This window comes from Podarcis vaucheri (assembly GCF_965113315.1).
Source record: "Podarcis vaucheri genome assembly, chromosome: 1".
NCBI lineage: Eukaryota > Metazoa > Chordata > Lepidosauria > Squamata > Lacertidae > Podarcis > Podarcis vaucheri.
In genome coordinates, this window is record NC_138759.1 from 92,513,983 (window position 1) to 92,533,750 (window position 19,768).

General features: G+C 43.0%; 1 protein-coding gene across 3 annotated transcripts in view; it reads left to right on the top strand.

Annotated features, from left to right (window-relative positions):
* Positions 1 to 19,768, top strand: part of MRAS (muscle RAS oncogene homolog) — a 44,427-nt gene that overhangs the window by 14,499 nt on the left and 10,160 nt on the right. The window contains exons 1-3 of one of the 3 annotated variants that reach the window (XM_082236158.1): positions 2,799 to 2,822; positions 11,858 to 12,068; positions 18,465 to 18,618. In XM_082236158.1, coding sequence (XP_082092284.1) covers positions 11,876 to 12,068; positions 18,465 to 18,618 — 347 coding nt within the window. In that variant the 5' untranslated portion in view covers positions 2,799 to 2,822; positions 11,858 to 11,875. Of the gene's footprint in view, positions 1 to 2,798; positions 2,823 to 11,857; positions 12,069 to 18,464; positions 18,619 to 19,768 lie in introns of those variants that run through there. The other 2 variants (XM_082236157.1, XM_082236159.1) reach the window with 2 other exon arrangements.

Consider the following 19,768-nt stretch of genomic DNA (forward strand, 5'->3'; position numbering starts at 1 on the left):
CCTAGAATTATTCTACTGAAGGGTCTTTACAGCTTATGCTATTCTGGCTGTGAATTTAACTTGGCACCGTGTTGTCTGAAGTATAAACTAAGGTTGCAGAAAGGTGCCACAAGAATACCAAGTGAGGAGTATTTTATTACACTCCTATTTTCCCTGAGAGGCCCCCCACATTCCCTCTCCCCAAATCATGCTCTGTGTTGTGTTGTAAAAAGAGGGAGGCAACTCTTTGATGCCAGTCAGCGGAGCCCATGAAGGAAGACGTGGTTTCTTACTCACTTTTTTCCCCATCTAGCAAAACTGTTTTTAATTAAGCATTTGGGATTTGAATTATTAAATAACAGAGCAGTTTCTGTCTGCTTTTGTTCCCTAGCTAATGCGCCTGCCAGACCATTATTGACCTATTTTTTAAGAGATTGGATAATGAAAGCAAAATGGGGATGTTTTACAAACATGTGGCAGAGCAACCCTATCCCATTCCATATTTTTAAAAAATGCATGTGCTGGTTGTTTCGGTCAGATCTCCCCACTCCATCTCAATTTCAACAGGGATATAAATTGCACACTACTCAAGGGACAGCTCTGGTTGCTATAATCTTTTGCCGTGACTATCAACAAGCTATTATCCCAAATTTCTGAGGAATATTTAAACCCCCGTTTTCTTTAGGAATTTGCTAGGATGTTACTTTAGAATGTTCAGATGTTTACTTCTTATGTGGGTTAAGGTCCCCAGGAGATATTAAAGGTAAAGGTACCCCTGCCCGTACGGGCCAGTCGTGACCGACTCTGGGGTTGTGCGCACATCTCGCTTAAGAGGCCGGGAGCCAGTGCTTTCCGAAGACACGTCCGGGTCACGTGGCCAGCGTGATGAAGCTGCTCTGGCGAGTCAGCACCAGCGCAGCGCACGGAAACGCCGTTTACCTTCCCGCTATAAAGCGGTACCTATTTATCTACTTGCACTTAGGGGTGCTTTCGAACTGCTAGGTGGGCAGGAGCTGGGACCGAACGATGGGAGCTCACCCAACTGCGGGGATTCGAACCGCCGACCATATGATCGGCAAGTCCTAGGCACTGAGGTTTTACCCACAGCGCCAGGAGATATTACTACATCACAAAACTTAATGTGGGAATAATGCATTTAAATGGTTGAGATGGAGTTGAACGCTAGAACCTGTGTGATAGCTGCACCAATCAACATTGAATTTTTTGGGCTTTCCTCCAGATCAAAAGCAAGCTAAATCTTCTATAGTGCATGGCTTTGAGAAAAATCACACATTCGCCCCTGTTTTTCCAAGTTGTTCTACCAACTCTTATGGCTTTGCCAAATACTTGCCACTCACAGTGTGGTTGTGTTCACTTGGGTTCTCTTTGTTTTGTGGGTCATTTCCCTCATATTGATGAGTCCATATTTGTAAGATGTATACACAGTGCATACCGCTTCCTAGTTCCTGTGTGCCAAATGTGTCTTTTACATGCCAGCAGAATAACAGCTTAACTTCCAATCCAATAAAGATGAAAGGAATTAAATGAACTAATAAGATTGAATTAAATAAAACTGAGCTGTTTTTAATTGGGTTACTACACTCAGAGCCCAACATTCCTCCAAGAAGCTTAGGGTGATATATATACCACCACCATCATCATCATCCATGGTTCTTCCTTCAGCACCCATCCATTTAATCCATACAACAACCTGTGAGGTAGGATAAACTGGGATAGCATCTGGCCCAGTGTCACCTTGTGACAGAGTGGGGACTTGAACCTGCTGTCCCAAGTCTCTTTGCTGTAATCGCTACACTACCCTGTCATTACACCTCTTGTAACTGTCATGTTACAAGAAGGGTTGAAAAGTACTTGCACAAGCAATTCCCCTTTTCACACTTTTGTCTTCAAAATATACACGTAAATGGTGTATCTTTTATTACAGGGAAATGCAGTTTCCTCCTTAGTCACTAAAGGTCCATGTTGTGTTATGGAATGCCTTTTACTGTACCTTGGGTTTAAGTTAGGGATGGGCAAAGATGTCAATTTCCATTTCTCCCGGTTTTTCCAACCTTAAGTTCAGTTCTCCACGTTTCCAAATCAGTTTGTGATTTTTCAAAAGTCCTTATGAAAATTCATCAGCATTTTGTTGAGAATACATTCCTGACATTTTTGTATGCAGTTTTGCCTAATATATGCAATTTTACAAAACAATTTCCACTAATACAATGCATTTCCGTATATTCTTTCCACCAATATATTTGTGTTTATGCATGCTCTATCCTTCTATACACAGTTTTGTACACATTACTTGACTGGAGAAGTGCATTTCAAACTTTGGAGGAGGGATGTCCATTTCAGTTTGCTTATTGTGTTGGAAAGTTCAACTTTTTGTATTTCTCCTCCACCCCTAGTAACTTTGGATCCTTTTCTTTTCTTTTCCTTCCCTTGTTTACTATATAATTTTCACAATCAGCCTCCAGGGACTGGAGTCCTTCCACAAATATAAAATTGTGTTTTTATTTCCATTGGTTAAAATAAATGTGTAGATAATGTTGTTCACTTGGTTTGACAGTGAATACTTGGAGGTACAAAAACTGCTGAATGTGACTAGTGGCTAAATGAAAACATGTTGTGGTAGGCCAAGAGCAATTCCTTTCTTAATCATCCCCCAAGGAGGTTTTGTATAATTTCATGTGTTTGTTTTAAAGGAACTCTGTTTTAAAAGCAGTGGCACGCGTCTCTGTTTCCTTTTGTGCTTTTCTTTTCAGCAGAGAGGATTTTCTGTCCAGGAGCTTGTCAAGAAAATGTCAAGAGTGGGCCTTCTTGGGTTGGTGGTCAAGGTAAAATACATTACACTGTCGACATCCATTAAGGCCAGGAGAAAATAAACCTCTGGAGGCAGATCTTAGCTGTGTTCTTGAAGTTTAGAAGTCTGTTGAAGCACAAAAAAATTGAATATATGCAGTTTTAGAGTGGGAGGAGAAGTGGATGTCCTTTATACACCTTCATGTGTGCACAATTGTTGAAACAGTTCCACATGCTGGTCCTAAAGGAACCAAAGATTAGGACCTTTTGATGTGAAGAGTATTGTTTTGGTTGGCCCAAAACATTTGGCTGCCTGAAGTGGATGAACACACCCATTCCAAGTTTAGAAGCTGACTGGACTAGGAGTTGAGTTTGTTTTCCACGCTGGTACGATCAGCAAGTAGCACACCTGAGGATAGTAGGTTTGCTTAGGAGTTGGGTATGCTGCTTTAGACCAAATCAGACCACTGGTCCGTCTAACTCAGTACCGTCCACACTGACTGGCAACAACTCCCCAGCGTTTCAGACAGGGAACATTCCCAGCCCAGATGTAGGGGACTGAACCTGGGCTTTTCTGCGTACAAGGCAGGTGCTCTGGCTGTCAGCCTGGCTGTCAAGGTGGTGACCTGGCTGTCATCCTTCCCCATCCAGCTTTGGAGAGATGTAGGGCAGTGTGTGTGACACGCAAAGAATCAACGCCTTGCTGCTGCCCCTCGTCTCTCTGTCAGATGGTGGCCCAGTCCTCTTTTAGCCCCAGAAGCTGCTGACGCTTGTCTGCTCAGGAACACACACACACACACACACACACACACACATTTTTGCAGCCCCAGATCAACAGCAAAACAGAAAGCAAAGGTTTATTGAGCTCTTGTGGGTCACAAGTTGCAGAGGCCCGCCTTTAGTACAGCAGTCTCTGCTTTCCCTTTAAATGATGGTTCTTAATATTTAATGCGACTCTCTGAGGGCACGTAAGCGGCCTGAAGCCACTTTTCTTTTGTGAACCAACCCCTCTTGCCAATTGGCAGAGGGACCTTGCATTCATAACAATAACAACTTACTGTTACAAAGTATATCCACTGGCAGTGTGCATGAACTTGTGACGCAAATAAGTTTTTCCTGTATACGGAACCTTCCATTCTCATCCTCAACATGCCTCTTTGAGTCTAGATCCTTTCTACTACTGTGGTGGCTACATAACACTTATGTGAAAAGCCACCACATATTTTTCCGTGTATAAGATTTTTTTACCAAAAACGTTATGTTTAAAATTGGGGCTCATCTTATACATGGGTAGTGCTAAGGGGTGTTTTCTTAATTTGGAGTCCCCAAAAATAGGGGGTGTCTTATACATGGGGGCGTCTTACACGCGGGAAAAGTATGGTAATTAGATTATCCATGCCTTTTTTGTCCCTGCACATCCCCCAGGTGAATGAAGAAGGAGGAAAGTAATTGTGATCTTGAGGCAGGATTCAGCTCATGAGTCCCATCAGTGGAAGCCCTCCATGGTGCAATTTCACCTTTCCTCCTCCATGCCCATCTGAAATTGACTATGTGGGGGTCAGGAAAACTGCCAGAGTTGGGGATCTGGCGAGCTAACATGCATGCCCAGACAGAACAATCAACAGCACGATGCTGAAGTTCTCCCTTGGTATTTGCACCCACCCACAAGATGGGTGTGGGGGTGCACCCCCCATTGCTGGAAGCACATCCACCCCTTCGGACACAATGGATTGTAATGTAGAATCAACCTGCATTGAGATTTTTTTTCTGGAATGAAACTAATTTGTGAAAATGCTCTTTTGGGGGGACGTAAAGTATGCAGTAGGTCTAGATTGTATGTGTGCGCGAAGCAACAAAATCAAGATGGCAGTGTACACTGAATGTTGAATATAATGTGTGCGTGCAGCCCTGTGCTCCAACACCTAACGATAGAACAACAAGCAATCTGTAGTTCTGTTATCTGTGTTTAGAGGTGGCTTTTGTTTTACGAAATACAGCTGCATAGATTGCAATTTCACAGGAAGGTGGCAATGGTGGACAAGTCCATATAGGCCTTTCTGACAACTTGGTGATTCGCTGTTTTTGTTTGATTGTAGTCGACCAAAGCTAAAATGAATTGAAACTTCCTTTGCAACAAGTGTGAGATGCCCCGAGAGTCTGAGAACAGATGAAAGCAGGGAGTCTTGAGCTTAAATAAGAATTACTGCTCTCAGAGCTGAAGGCACCTTCTCAGCTACAGTTTATGTAAGTGATCAAGCCTGGAGCTGTTGCTAGGCTTTGAAACCTTCCAAGCAGAGTACAGAATTTCAGAGCTTTAGGTGTATGCGCATAAGGAGCTTTGCAGCATTAAAAATGATTACGCCTTGTCCCAAAGTAGTGTCTAAATGTGCTCACCTACTATGTTAAAATCCATAATGCAGACCCCCTGCCAAACCACAAAGGGCTAATGAAAGTGTTAATAGATGCACATTTGAGAGTCTGAGTTCAGCTACCAGTCTATCCCTGGGATCCTGGAGCCATTCCTGTGGAATGAAAGGGTAGCTTGGAGGAGGTGGGGAGGGAGTTTACATTTCTGAATCACCTTCCCCGCTTCACATCAAAAACTTCCTGCATGCAGTAAAGCTGGCACACCAGGGAAAGGCCTGTACTCAGCAATAATAAATAAAATAAAATAAATTCAAAAATACATTTTCCCTTCGCAGGTACAGCCTGGGGTGGGGGGATGAGTTCAGCAAAGTGGAATAAGAAGTTGTCTGTGCATGGCACTGATTGGCTGGTGTCTGTGACGTCATTAATTTCCCCATCCGGGAAGAAGTTTGCATGGGGAAGGGAAGTTGTGTTATTCAGTGAATACATGATAAGTTAATTGATAAACCTTTGTGTGGCATTAAAAAATATGTGTAATAATTGATGCCTGAATTGTATAGGAGAAGCTCTTAGCCGCTGCTCAGTTTGCTGCTTTGGATGCCTGTCATTTTGGTTGTGACACCAGGTCTTGATGCATGAGCTCTTTTTAAAATATTGCATCTTTACATCCTCCTCCCATAAAGTTCAATAGACATACTACACATATAAAGTCTTCTTTTTTGTGCAACATCCAAAAGAAATATCCAAAATAGTGACAGTTGTAACAGTGATCAAAGGCAATTAAGACGTTTCCCCTTGATTTCCTGGTGTTTTGAGGAAATTTGATCTGGAACAGCCAAGGGTGGTGAACAGGAGGGATTACTAATTCATTTACTAGAAAGCTGTGATTTCCAAGAGGGAACTTGCCCATTTCCAGGGATTGTGCTAAAAGGAAGGGCAGGGGTATTTTGAAATTCCAAGCAATTTCCTCCTTGTGTGGATTAGCTTTCTTTCTGTTACGTCTACATAGGCAGGCATATGGACTTCTCGAGTATCTGATTTCTTTCTCCTGCCTAGTTAATTCAAATCCACTGTGTCGGTGATTACTGCTGAAATGAGAATCGCTTCCTTTGCATTAAGTACTTTCATTGAAGGCGGTATCTTTTATTGTTTAAAAAAGGAACAATAATAATTTTCTCCAGGAGCAAAATGGAGAATAATATTTTTTAAAAAAATAATAATAAAGGAAGAAAGAATAGGGCACAGTGCAGCCAAAGTTAAGCCCTTTTATGTGTCATTTATTTCTGCTGGGGGAGGTCTAAGTGCAAATTTCACCATCTCATTGAGGTGTAAGGAGATTTAAAAAGCGCTTAATGAGAAAAGCAATGTGCTGCAATGGCCTGAGTTCTGGACCTGCACGCAGGGAACAGTGGAGCCCTCAGGGAAGGACTTTGGGGCAGAGGTCTAGGGCCACACTCAACAGGTGGGCCCTGAAATAAGGCAGGGCTGCCTTTTGAAAGTTTTCATCTAAAAGCTGGGGCAGTGTGGAGGGAATATAAATGCCTACAGGCAATTACCCATTTATTCATGTTTACATGTGACTGCGGGACGCGGGTGGCACTGTGGTCTAAACCACTGAGCCTAGGGCTTGCTGATCAGAAAGTCAGCGGTTCGAATCCCCGCAACGGGGTGAGCATCCCTGCTCCTGCCAACCTAGCAGTTCTATAGTACGTCAAAGTGCAAGTAGATAAATAGGTACCGCTCCGGCGGGAAGGTAAACGATGTTTCCGTGCGCTGTTCTGGTTTCCCCAAAAGCAGCTTAGTCTGCGGACAAACATTGGCTCCCTTGGCCAGTAAAGCAGAATGAGCGCCGCAACCCCAGAGTCGTTTGCGACTGGACTTAACTGTCAGGGGTCCTTTACCTTTACCTTTTTACATGCGACTGCACACATCACCGCAAAACTGGACGTGGCATGAAAAAGGGCAAAGAAGAGCATGAAAATGGCGTCTAGCCATCCCACAAGCTTTTGCAAGTGCAATCCCAGGAGCCTCTTCTGTCCTCACACTGAAGGTCTCCTGGGACACTTTTTAGTTATGCTAATTAACCTATAAGCAGGAGGGGTGTGTGAAATGGCACTCTCCACTCAGCCCTTTAGCTGCCTGTCTTCTTGGAAAGTTTGCAGCACCGTGACACTCTGATTCTGCCTACCACAGTAATTTACGGTGACGTGGGTTTTATCGCCGAAGCTATAATTTTGTGTTTCCCGAAATAACTGTTAAATGTTCATCAAGGAGCAAAGGCCTTTGGCTGTTCCTTTGTGCAATTCCAGGACTGTGTTTCTTCTTAAACGCACTCCACATAGATGGCGAAGCGAGAAAGTGCTGCTCTTTCAGCAGAGATGGAAAGGGCATCAGGTGAGGAGCTCTGGTTCCCTTATGTGAGATTTTTTTTTGGGGGGGGTGGCAGGGGGAGAACAGCTGGCAACCGTAAAATGAGGTTAAGAATTGCCAGCATCATATGAATCAGCCTTGAAGGGTCATTCACTCTTCGCAGGAAAATGTACAGAAGTGTTCTCATTTCAGCCACCAAGTTGACTTGTGAGAATTTTAGAAATGGCGGCAGTGAGAGAGTGGGGGCAGGAGTCATTGCCCTTGTTTCGAAAGTGGAAGGATAAACACATGCTCATTAGAGTTCTCCCCACCACCACCCTTTCCCTTATATGAATCCAGGGCTTTGGGGAAAACAAAAGAACAGATTTAGGGAGAGGAGAGAAGTTTGGGTGCACAAGTGTAAATTCTTGCATTAATGGAATGGGGGACTTGGCACTGCTTTGAATATAAGCCATAGGTTTTTTAAAAAATAAACCAGCCGAACTTGAACAGTCATTCAAGCCATAGTTTGGGACGAACAGACCATGTCAGTTTTACACATGTTCACATGTCCATTCTGTCCCATTTTTGCAGTAATTTGTGATTACTTTTTTCAAAAAGTGAAAACTTGCATTTAAATATATATTCATCACAATCTTAAAAACATATTTCTCTTTCTCGATGTACACAATTTGAAACAGATGTAATCCTAAAATATGTGTTTTAATGCACTTTGCCACCTCTTTGAGCCAAGATCTGCATCTCAAAATTCAGAGGATTGTTGCGTTTCACCAATGTATTAGTTTAAGACATTTGAATTTGGTTGGTTCATTTAAATGCAGCTTGAACAAAGTTTTCCACTGTACTTAGCAATGGTTTTCAAACCTTTTGTCCTCCAGGTACATTTTCCGCATAGATCTTTTCCACCATGGAAATGCAATTTAACAAAAAAAAAAATCCATTCTAAACAATTAAGAACATTTTTTAATAATAAAAAATCCACTAACATTCATTCATAAAAACTAGTGGTGTGCCAAAAAATAGTCCTTTTTTAATAATAATTAAAAAAAAACAATTTCCCATCTATTAATGAGAAAAAATATTTAATCTGAAAATTCTCAAAGGGTGGAGAGAAAATGCCAGTGACATTCTCATGGATGGGATGCAAGCTGTGTTGAGCTGACCCTACTCTCAAGGTGGCTGAGGGAGGTCTGTGAGTGTTGTTTTGTTCTGCAAATTATCTCTCCAGGGGTCTGTACTCTGCAGCATTCTTAAGCGCTCACCTTCCCTGAAGACCTCAGCTGGATGGTACACTTGACAGCTTTTTGATGGTTGTTTTAAAATAAAGTTGTTGGGGGTTTTTACTTTTAAAGAAATGCACGTGGAACATTTTTTGGGGTGCGCAAAATGCAAAAGGAAAGACTTCAATTAAACAGTATTAGTGAGTGCACCAGTCTTAGGCGTTTGGTAGCCATCCTCCTTGGCTTTCCACATTTCCATTAAAGCTCAGGAGAAGATGCCACAAAGTAACTCCTCCCATGGTGATTTTTGAGATCAAGAAGGCTGCTGAAGTACACACACACAAAAAAAACCTCAAGTGGAGAGCATGCACACCCCACCTTTGGCCACTGTGCAACAAGGCATAATAATAATTAAAAAAACCTCATACCCAGTGAATTCTAAAGTACCATTAGAATGAGACCAAAAAAACAGAAGCCACTTTTGAACTGAAATAAATCTTTTGAAAAACTGGAGGGCGGGTTTCAGCCCAGCAACTAATAAAAATGCTCCTTACAGCTCCCAGTGGCAGCTGCAGCTAATGTCCCATAATTGCTCAGGCAAACAGGCAGGTCTTTTCCTGGTGCCAATATGCTGTAAGCTCTGGCACCAGAACTGCTTCCAGGAGAACAATCCACAATGGGGCACCACCACAGAGAAGACCCTACCCTGTGTCACCACCAGGCGAATCTCCCTCAATGGTGTGATAACAAGAAAGGTCTCCCTCTGTCATACCAGCTATAAGGGGTAGGCTGTTATGGGGAGAGACACCTGTTCAGCCATCTGGGCCTCAAGTCATGATTGACCCTCACCAATTTTACTTCCACCTCTGAGTTCTCCTGATCTCCTCTGGAGCTTCCTGCTCCTGTATAAGCTCCCAACCTGAGCTGAAGCAACAAGATTTCCTAGGGATCCAAGCAAAGCTACCTTGAGCTAGGGAAATGGGCAATGGTTGATATGTGAGAACCAACCAGAATATGCTGGAGACTACAGAATTGCGGACTAGACGAATGTAGGTCTGATTTAGGAAGGAGACCAGCCCCAGGGACCCTGGCAATTCCGAAACAGGGGCAGGAAGGTGATGGCTTCTCCTGATTGGTTTAACCCCGATGTTCAGAGGCTTAGTACATCTGCGGACATGTGTCGTGAACAAACAAGGTTGCTCTAAATGGCTCACTGGTGATAATTTATCATTTCCATCTCTTGTGCAGTTGGGCTGGGACAGAGAGCAGGTTGGGAGATACAGGTTCGCAATGATTGGGTGCACTGGGTGAGCTCCATGTCCCTAAGGAAAGCCATGCGCAGACCCACCACCACTGTTGTATTGTTGAGGGATTTGGTGCCTAGTCTGTAACACTGGACGTTTCTCTCTCTTTTTATTATCAGCTTCATGGCCACAATTAAACAGCAATAGCGTCCTGTAGCTGTTGCTAAATATGAAAGCTACAGATTTTGAGAGAGCCATCTGGAAGAGAGAAGGAGGAACACCGAGGCAGCTCCAGCTGCTGTTGTTGTATCTAAGTGTGTCTCTCCCCCCCCCCCACTTGCAGGTTTCATAACAGGATTAGGCAATTTCAACGTCACACAGGTTACCATGGATACTGTAAATCATTGTCATGGGCAGTTTCTCAGCCGAGGAGTTTATACATACTCAGAAAGGCTTCCCCCCCCCCAGATAACTTTTTATTTCTTTTTTTTTAGCAAGATGAGATATTTTGGTTCTGAGCTTCATGCTCTCTTCTAAAAGGCGTGGACTATGTATTGACTTTGACCAGAAGGGAAAAGAAGAATTGAGGTCTCCCACCATCTTTTGTCTCCTGTCTCCCCCACTTACAGACCTTGAATCAGGCTTGTCTTGCAAATGAAGCCAGGCTAATCCAAACCTGGGTTAGACGCTGAAAATTTAGGGGTAGTGCTAAATCCTGGATGTGGTAATGGGTGAAGGCAAGTAAGCTGAAGTCCAAGTCAGAGACGACAGAGAGGTCTTTGTTACAGATAGGTAGCCGTGTTGGTCTTCCATAGTCAAAATAAAAAAATTCCTTCCAGTAGCACCTTAAAGACCAACTAAGTTAGTTCTTGGTATGAGCTTTCGTGTGCATGCACACTTCTTCAGATTCTTCAGAGGTCTTTGTGGAAGATTCATCCTGCCCCTAGTGAGTGGGGTTCCAGCTGTTCTGAAGGAGATTGTGGAGTTATACTTCCCTTATAAGGATCAGGTTTGTAGTTTGCAGATGACAATGAGACACATGTGGTCTCTCTGGAATGGAGAACTCTCTTAGCAGCTTAGGATGGGGTGCCAACTATGACCTTTCCTGGCTTCAGTTGTGTATCCAAATCCTGGTACCTCCAAGCTGGATTACAACAGTACATGATGCTGCATTGAAAAGGATCTGGAAACATCAGTTAGCCTAGAATGGAAGTGGCTAACCTGGTGTCTTCCAGATGTCCTTGGACTACAACTCCCATCAGGTGAAGTTGACGTGTCCAGTGGCCAGGGATTATGGGAGTTGTGGTCAAAGAACTTCTGGAGAGAACCACATGGGCTACTCCTGGCCTAGAATAAGGCTGTGAGATCACTAACTGGGACTGGATGATACAATACAACCCTATTAACACCAGTGCTTTATCAGGCAGGTTACTACAACATGTACCTACTCAGACCTGAAGATCATCTTGCCAGAGTCTTAAGACATAACATGGGAGGAGGTAGCAGACATATAAATGAGGCTTTGTAGGATGATAGGTGGGAGTGAGTTGCACCATGGCCTTTTGGGAAGGAGAAACATGTAGTGGCCATTTTCTCATCTCTGACTTTTACGCCATCCTCAGGGAGACATATGGCTTCCTTGGTTCCTTCATGGTACCTGCAGAGTCTCATCTGCATGACTGCTACCTCCTTCTGTGTTTCATATTAAGCTCTTATGAGAGCCAGATCCATAGCTTTACTACCAGCTACCTTTTTTCAATACCCAGCCCCAAGTTTCTTTGTTTACCATCATCTTGACAAAGAGTTTTGGAGAACTCGAAAGCTTGCATGCTGTTTTGTTGTGACACAAGAATTCTCTCTCTTTTCCAGTTCTAACCTATCGGTACCATGGCTACAAGTGCTGTTCCAAGTGAAAACCTTCCCACGTACAAGTTGGTGGTGGTCGGAGATGGGGGTGTGGGGAAGAGTGCCCTCACCATTCAGTTTTTCCAGAAGATCTTTGTGCCAGACTATGATCCAACTATTGAAGACTCTTACCTGAAGCATACGGAGATAGATGGGCAGTGGGCCATTCTAGATGGTGAGCCACCTATTTTGAATTGATGGGCTTTCATCTGATGCTGCTCAACTTTTGTGTGTGCATAAATTCCATATATCTTATTGATTGCATATGTTATATCTCAGTACGGATAGATGAGATGCAAGAATCAAGTGGAGCTATTCCGATTTGCCCTTTATTCCATGCAGAGTATATTTGTCAACCTGCCTTGGTATTTCTTCTCCAAATGAAAGTTATTTTAATGATAATGATTTAAATCACTGAAGTTTTGGTTTGGGGGATCATGACCAGAACACACAGGCGTTTGGGTCTTTAACGGAATGTTTTGCCCAGGAATTCAAAAATATGTTTATCTTGCTAGGCAGTGTGCTACAGAGAAAATATAAAAACCACTGAGAGAAAGAGAAAACAATACAACAGACAAAAAGGCATTAGACAGAAGTCAAGCCAAGAACACACACAAAAAGAATGAAACACTTGGATAGAAGTAGATTTTGCTAGAGAGACAGGGCGCAGTGGTGGCCACCAACTTCGATGACTTTAAATAAGGATTGGACAAATTCATGGAGGAGAAGGCTATCAATGGCTACTAGGCATGATGGCTATGCTCTGCCTTCCTGGCTGGAAGCCATGAAACTTCTGTGCTACACCCTCCCCTAGTTCAAATAAAGAAACTCAGAAGTTCTCTCCTACCTGTTGTTCCAGGAGCCAATTTCAGTACATTAACACTGTACTGTATTTCTCTCAGTACTGGCTCCAAGACTGAGCAGTGGTATGAAGGTGAGATTGATGGTATTTATTTGTTTGCCATGCTGAGTTCCTGGTTTTTCTTCAAGGACCTGAGAGGGGCATATATGGGATTCAGTTCTCACAACTATGCTATGGAACAGGTGAGGCGAAGAGAGAAGGAGAGAATGTGGCTTGTTCTAGGTTACTCCATGAGCTTTGTGAAGTGAAGATTTGAACCCACGTCTCCTCAAATACCCTCTTTATCAATCCATCGCACTAGCCCTTCAAAGTGTTCCCGAATTTACACAAACAAACTGAAGCCATTCCTGAAATCGACTCAGCTACAGATTCACATTTTGCATTGTTGTTGTCATTGCTGTTTTTGCTTCAGATGGCATGTGCACTTGAAAAGCACTCTTATGGGTCTGAAAAGAAATCCGACCCCCTCTTGAACTTTTACTTTTACTAGAGAACAATGTAGTATAATAAAGGTAACCAAGGCAGGCGCTATTCATAAACTTGTGAATTATTATGCAAGGGATGTTTTTTGATAACCACTACCACTTTCTCTGCACGTAGCTATTTTCATCATTTCTCTCCTGGGGCTGCTTGTCCAGTTGCTCACAAACTCAGTGCATTTGTATACATGCAATGTTTATGCACACACGGCTGGAATCCAAGAATTAATCTTGCTACACTAAATTAATTCCACCTTTGTTCTGAGCAGTTTGGATGAAACAACTTGTTTTAGTCTCCTGTTTTCTCCCACTGCTGCTGCAACCACCCAACATCTTCTGTCTATTTGCTGCTGAATCTGATGCTTACAGAGTTATTTATCTATCTATCATCTATCTATCTATCTATCTATCTATCTATCTATCTATCTATCTATCTATCATCTATTTATTTATTTATTTTGCTAGAGGCCAGTCTGGTGCTGGTGCTCCAAATCTGAAGCCAAAGAAAAATGCTTTAACAAGGCAGGCGAACAGAAGTCTACTGAGCCTATTGGCTCACAAGAACCTGAGCACTGGCCCCTCGCAGGCAACCTGTTCATTGAGCCTCCATCTTGATTTGCTTGCACAAAGCTTAAACAGAAGTTAGGCTCCAGCCAATCTTTATTGAGCATTCATCCCGACTTGCTTGCAAGGTGTTTTATATGTCTTCCCATTAATCCTTCATTTGTTCCACACTTTTCACTTTCCTAACTGCAAAAAGTTTTGGGGTTGTTGTTTTTCTGTTTGATTTAAAAGGGGGCTGCAGGGTAGGATTTGTTGCACCAGGGTGACAAATCCATTTTATCTTCTTCTTTTTTTAATAAATATTTTATTAAGTTTTCACAATAAAAAAGTGTTCAAGAAAATATACCAAGACAAAGAAAATACAAAATCACAAAAAACAATACAATACAAAAATACAAACATTGAACAGACAAATCCATTTTATCAACTTCAACTGTGCAAATCTAAAGTTGCAGCCTGTACTTGCATCCCTCCTTCAAACTACCAACCAAGTGTCAGCACCTTGGTAAGGTAAAGGGACCCCTGACCATTAGGTCCAGTCGTGACCGACTCTGGGATGGGCGCTCATCTCACTTTATTGGCCGAGGAATCCGGTGTACAGCTTCCGGGTCATGTGGCCAGCATGACTAAGCTGCTTCTGGCGAACCAGAGCAGGTAAAAAAATGGGAAGGAAGAGGTGTGGATTTTATTTTGTTTTAAAGGATGCTTGGGAGGTACAGTACCTTCACAGTCTTTTGATTTCTGGCTGGCATTGTAAGCCTACTTGATTGGAAGCAAATTCCATCAAAATCCCTGAGACTTGAGCAAATCTGGTTAAGACAAGGCGCTATGCCCACAACACCATAGTCATCCGGGATATTTAGAATTACAATCTTATGCATTTATGCTCTGGTACTAACTGAAGAAGTATGTATGCTTCTGTTGGCTCAGAAGTGAATTCCACTTGGGTCAATTTAGTCTTCCCCTAAACAAGTACGTGTAAGCTGGTTGCCTAAATTCTTCCCATAAGTTCTGTCAGCGTTTCTTGCTGTGTTTGGCTTGGCCCACCTCCAGATGTGCTATTGCTTCACACCAAGATCACGCTGGTTCGTCTGCCTCGCTTCTGCAAAGATCATAAAAACAGCTTGGGAATAATCTAACCAGAAGGTTAAAGGGCCGGCGATCATTCTGAAAGCATTCATGCTTGCATAGTCGCTGTCACTGAGGAGCTGGTACATGGGTTTCTTGTTTTGTTTTAAAATCCAACTTCTAAATAAGCTAAACAGTTAAGGTTTTTGCCTCTATTATGCAGGCCCTTTTTGCACCAGGGTCAGTAAACAGGTTCCTAGTTCTGCCATCTCTTCTTAGTACTCCAAATCCATGCTTCAGCAGAAGTGAAATCATTTCTTCCCTTACAGAGGAGAGGGATAGTTTTGAATCCTGATGTTTACTTTTTTGTATTAGAATCAATCCCTCCCCTCTCCCCAAAATAAGATCCCTTTCTCTCTTTCTTTGAAGGGGAAAAAGCGTTGGCTGTTTCACACCACCCTCACTGGTTGTAAATCTTCTAAGGATTTCTCGTATCATGTGGTATGCTGTCACATCATGGCAAATGCAGAATCAGAGCAACAGATCACAAATTAGCATAGCAGCGATTCAGAAGTGTTGCATGCTGCTCTGATATTTTATGATACAGAAATTGCAAAGCCTTCCAAATTGTTTTTTTGTGTCTGAGTGTATTCCATAACATGTCTTTGACACAACCATAGTATATTAGTGATGGATTTACACTGGACCATCCACACATCATTTTGCTCTATTATTTGTTCTAAGATGCTTCCCCAACACTGTGTCATTATTGCTGTCTTGAGGGATGAAAAGTAAACCAAGACATTTGTGGTACAAAAAAAATTGTGGGATTTCAATAGGATATTATGGGATATGCACTAATTAGAAATGGAACAGTATTTCCACTTTGACATTTTGTAGCCACAGAAAGTATTGAAAGCAAGAACATATATAACCACCCCAATACCATCACAAGCACAAATCATCACGAATGCAGAATAAAAATAATATCTGAGGGGCTCTAAATAGATAGTGAAAGCATATACCTTACATATTGCTTTTTTAATTTTTAATTGGGGGGGTAGCTAATATCTAGGGGCCTGTATCTGCCTTTACATTTCACCAAGCAATGAATACAGTGGACCAAATTCAACTAAGTAGTTGTCCTAGCAGAAGCAAGCGCAATGAGTTCCGCTAGCGCATCAGGACTTTTCCCGCTTTTCCCCTCATCCTCCCCAAATCCTATTGGGAGAATTGGGAAAACTCCCAGAACAGTATACAGTGGGAGGAAAAGGGAGGTCATTCTGTCTGGCAAGCAGAAATGCTTGCACTGACGGAACAATCACCTTAGCGCAACATGTTGAACTGTATATCAAGTCAGCAGAGGGCTTAACTTTGAAAAACAGAGGTGTAAACTTGCCTGGAGGCCACAGTCTTTGACCTGGAGCCTCTGTGCTCCCTAATCCCAAATATACAGAGGCTGGCTGTGGCTCTATAGTTTGTAGTGGGGGAAAATGCATTCTGTACATGCTCCGAGGCATAAGAACCTCTTTAAGGTTACCAGATCTTTTTCAGTGAATCTGGAGACAATTTCAACTTCAATGGATTTTGTATGGGGACTGGTTTGTAAATCCGGGGACCGTCCCCAGGAAACGGAGACGCCTGGTAACCTTACTTTATATATTAAGGAGAAAATGTGGTACATCCTTAAGTGTTGAGATCCCTGCACTGCAGGGGGTTGGACTAGATGACCCTCACAGTCCCTGCTAGCTCTGCTAACTGTTCCATTTGAAGCTTCAGGGGGCAGGTCAAGTGCTTCCATGTCAAAATCCCTGCATATGAAAAGCATTTCAGGATAAAGGCCAAGCTTGGTGCCTTCTCTGGTGTGCTAGCTTCCCAAGTAACCCGCTAGCTTGACAGGAGGCAGTTTCAAACAACTCCACTTGTATGCATTCCGAGATTGTCATTGTTCCATGTTCCAGAAGACTGTACCACGTGCCATCCCTCGGCACTTAAATCCACTCACAAGGTCTGCCGGAGAAACAAGGGCACGATATTAAAAGAAAGCAATTATAGCATAATTCCTTTTTTTTCTTCCTGGGCTTTTGCTTTGCTTTTGCTTAATGGCTTTAGAACAGTCATTCAGGAGTAGCCTTGAGGTCATGCCTTTCTCCGTCTGGCAACAAAGAGTTATGGAAAATAACTTTTAAAAGAAGGAAAGAATGTTCTCAACCATTCCCCCCCCCCAAAGGGTGCCTCAAAATTGGACCCACGCAGACTGCAAATATATGGAGCAGGGTTCGCCTCCCCTCCTCCTAGCCAAGGAGAGAAGCTAATGTTTCAGAAGGGGCAGGGTAAAGAATACAAAGACGTTATAATCGTAACAGCAATATTTATTTCACCAAGCGTACACCAAGCATACAGTGGGACTGATGTTTTAAAAAGCAACAACAACAACCACAGGCCCGTTGGGTTCGCTAGATCAGTATCCTGTTTCTAACAGTGAGTATCTAAATACTTCTATAAGAACATGAAAGAGCCAAACCTCTGTTGGTTCCCAGGATGGAGGTAGGTAGAAGTGGCCTCTGCTCTGCTCTTCACTACAGGTGTTTGAACATAGTTTATTTTTCAGAAATATACCAGTGCATCTGCCAAAAGTGTACCATGTGAAGCTGCCCTGGGCTTGGACTCTATGGATTATTCCGTGGTCCAGGGACTCCTTTGCTGCCTATGTGTTTAACAAAATGCAGTTACACAACATACGATGTGACAAAATGCCCTGTCTAGCTTGGTTCTCAAATGCTGGGGTTTGAGTTTTAATATATAAAGTCTTATCTTGCTGGTCAAACGCCCTGGAACTCGGACGTTTTGGCTTCCGAACGCCGCAAAGCCAGAAGTGATTGTTCCAGTTTGCAAACATTCTTTGGGAACCCAAATGTATGACAGAGCTTCTGCAGCTTCTGATTGGCTGCAGGAGCTTCCTGCAGCCAATCAGAAGCTGTGATTTGGTTTTTTAATGTTTTAGAAGTAGAACGGACTTCTGGAACAAATTCCATTCAACTTCCAAGGTACGGCTGTACATCCGTAATGCAAAGGGAGAAGAAGATTGTCAGAAGGGAATCTTACTGTTGCAAGGCTCAATCCCCCTTTCAGTCTAGTTCTTGGGTTACAATGTGGTGTTCATCATTGCTAAAACTAATAATCTGGGAGACTTCGGCTGCCATCCTAAGCACATCTGCCACCCTCTTTGTGTGTGACTTCACACATGCACTGAACACATGTAGGGGAGAGCTGGACCCCGCTGCCCTAGCACACCCTCCCAACATCCAAATGTTGAGCTGGGCATAGCCACAAGGAGCACCTACATGCATGCAGTCATGACACCCTTAAAATCTTTTTACCTTTCTTGGTCAGTGTGCAGCTGTAGGGAGGGTTGGAGGTGGGGCAGGGTTAGCCATGCACAGCCCCACCTTCCTCTAGCATAGACATGGAAATGTATACAAAGGAGGCTTAGCTCTCAAGTAGATATGTTTAGGACAGGAGAGTCAGTATGGACACACAATTTGGGTGCAGGCCAACTGAGCATCTTCTACTTTCTCTTTTCCCTTGCCATCCCTAGTTCTGGACACGGCAGGCCAAGAAGAATTCAGTGCAATGAGGGAGCAGTACATGAGGACGGGGGATGGATTCCTCATAGTCTACTCAGTCACAGATAAAGCCAGCTTCGAGCATGTGGACAGGTTCCACCAGCTCATCCTCCGAGTCAAAGACAGGTGAGTGCATTTGAGCTGCCAGTACTCTGAACTCCCATGCATTCTTTTGAGGAGTGAAAATGTCGGAGCCCTCCCTCCAGAGACTTAACTTTTTTGTATGGCTCTCGACTGAGTAGACATTGAATTGATTTGCATCCTTACCTCCTACATTTTTTATGACTTTATATTTTTATGACCCATCCTTTAACCTATTAGTTATATTTAAAATATCTGCATGTTGCCAGAATATTTAAAATATCTGCATGTCGCCCTATGGAGATTTTTTAATGAACAGCATTGGTGTTTCTGATGTGGCCATTCAAAACCAGATTCTCTCTAGCCCGGGTCTCTCGTAACAATAAGATGTCATACCCAGTTATAAAATCTTTGAAAGTGACATCCTCAGTTTTATGCTGCCAGCCTGTGTGTAAAGTATGCTTGTTCACATGTTACATTGACCACAGGTACATTTGGGGGTGTGGCAGAGCTGCTGGAGGGAGCAAGGGAGAGAAATGTTCCCTTCAGTGAGTTTCCTTAAGTTGCCCTCGAATTCAAATTCCCCAGTCTCCCAGCTGGCACATGCCTCATCCCACATTGTTCAGGAGTGCCTAGTCACCCTCCAGATAAGCTTTTGGGGGGTTAGGGTGACTGCAAGTGCAGGGAGGAAGAATGGAAACTATTTCCTCCTTGAATGTAAATTGCCGTCCCAGCCTCCAGTCCACTGACTTGTTGTCCTATTTTCTGTGGATTGTTTTTATGTGTACTGCTTAGAAATTTGAATGGTTAAGCAGTATATAAACGTCATCAATAAATAACATTTATAACTGAGCAGTCAGTCCATACATTCAGCTCCTAGTTGCTGACAATGATCAAGAAGAGTAATTAAGCAGTGTCCTTGCATGTGTGAACCAGGCCAACGCTCAGATTTCTAGACTGGTTTTAGGTGTCCACTGCAAGTACATTTGCTATTAACATTTGCTATTTAATGCACAAGCAAAAGATAAGAAAAGCCTTGGTAGATCACAACGGCATTCAGTCATGATTTGATCAAGCTCTGTTCTTCAATTAACCAGCAAGTGCTTTGCTTTGTGGTTTCTGTCTTCTTCAGATACTAGAAATAATGTGACACCCAAGAAGCAGCAAGTTTTTGTACTGATGTTCTCTCTTTATT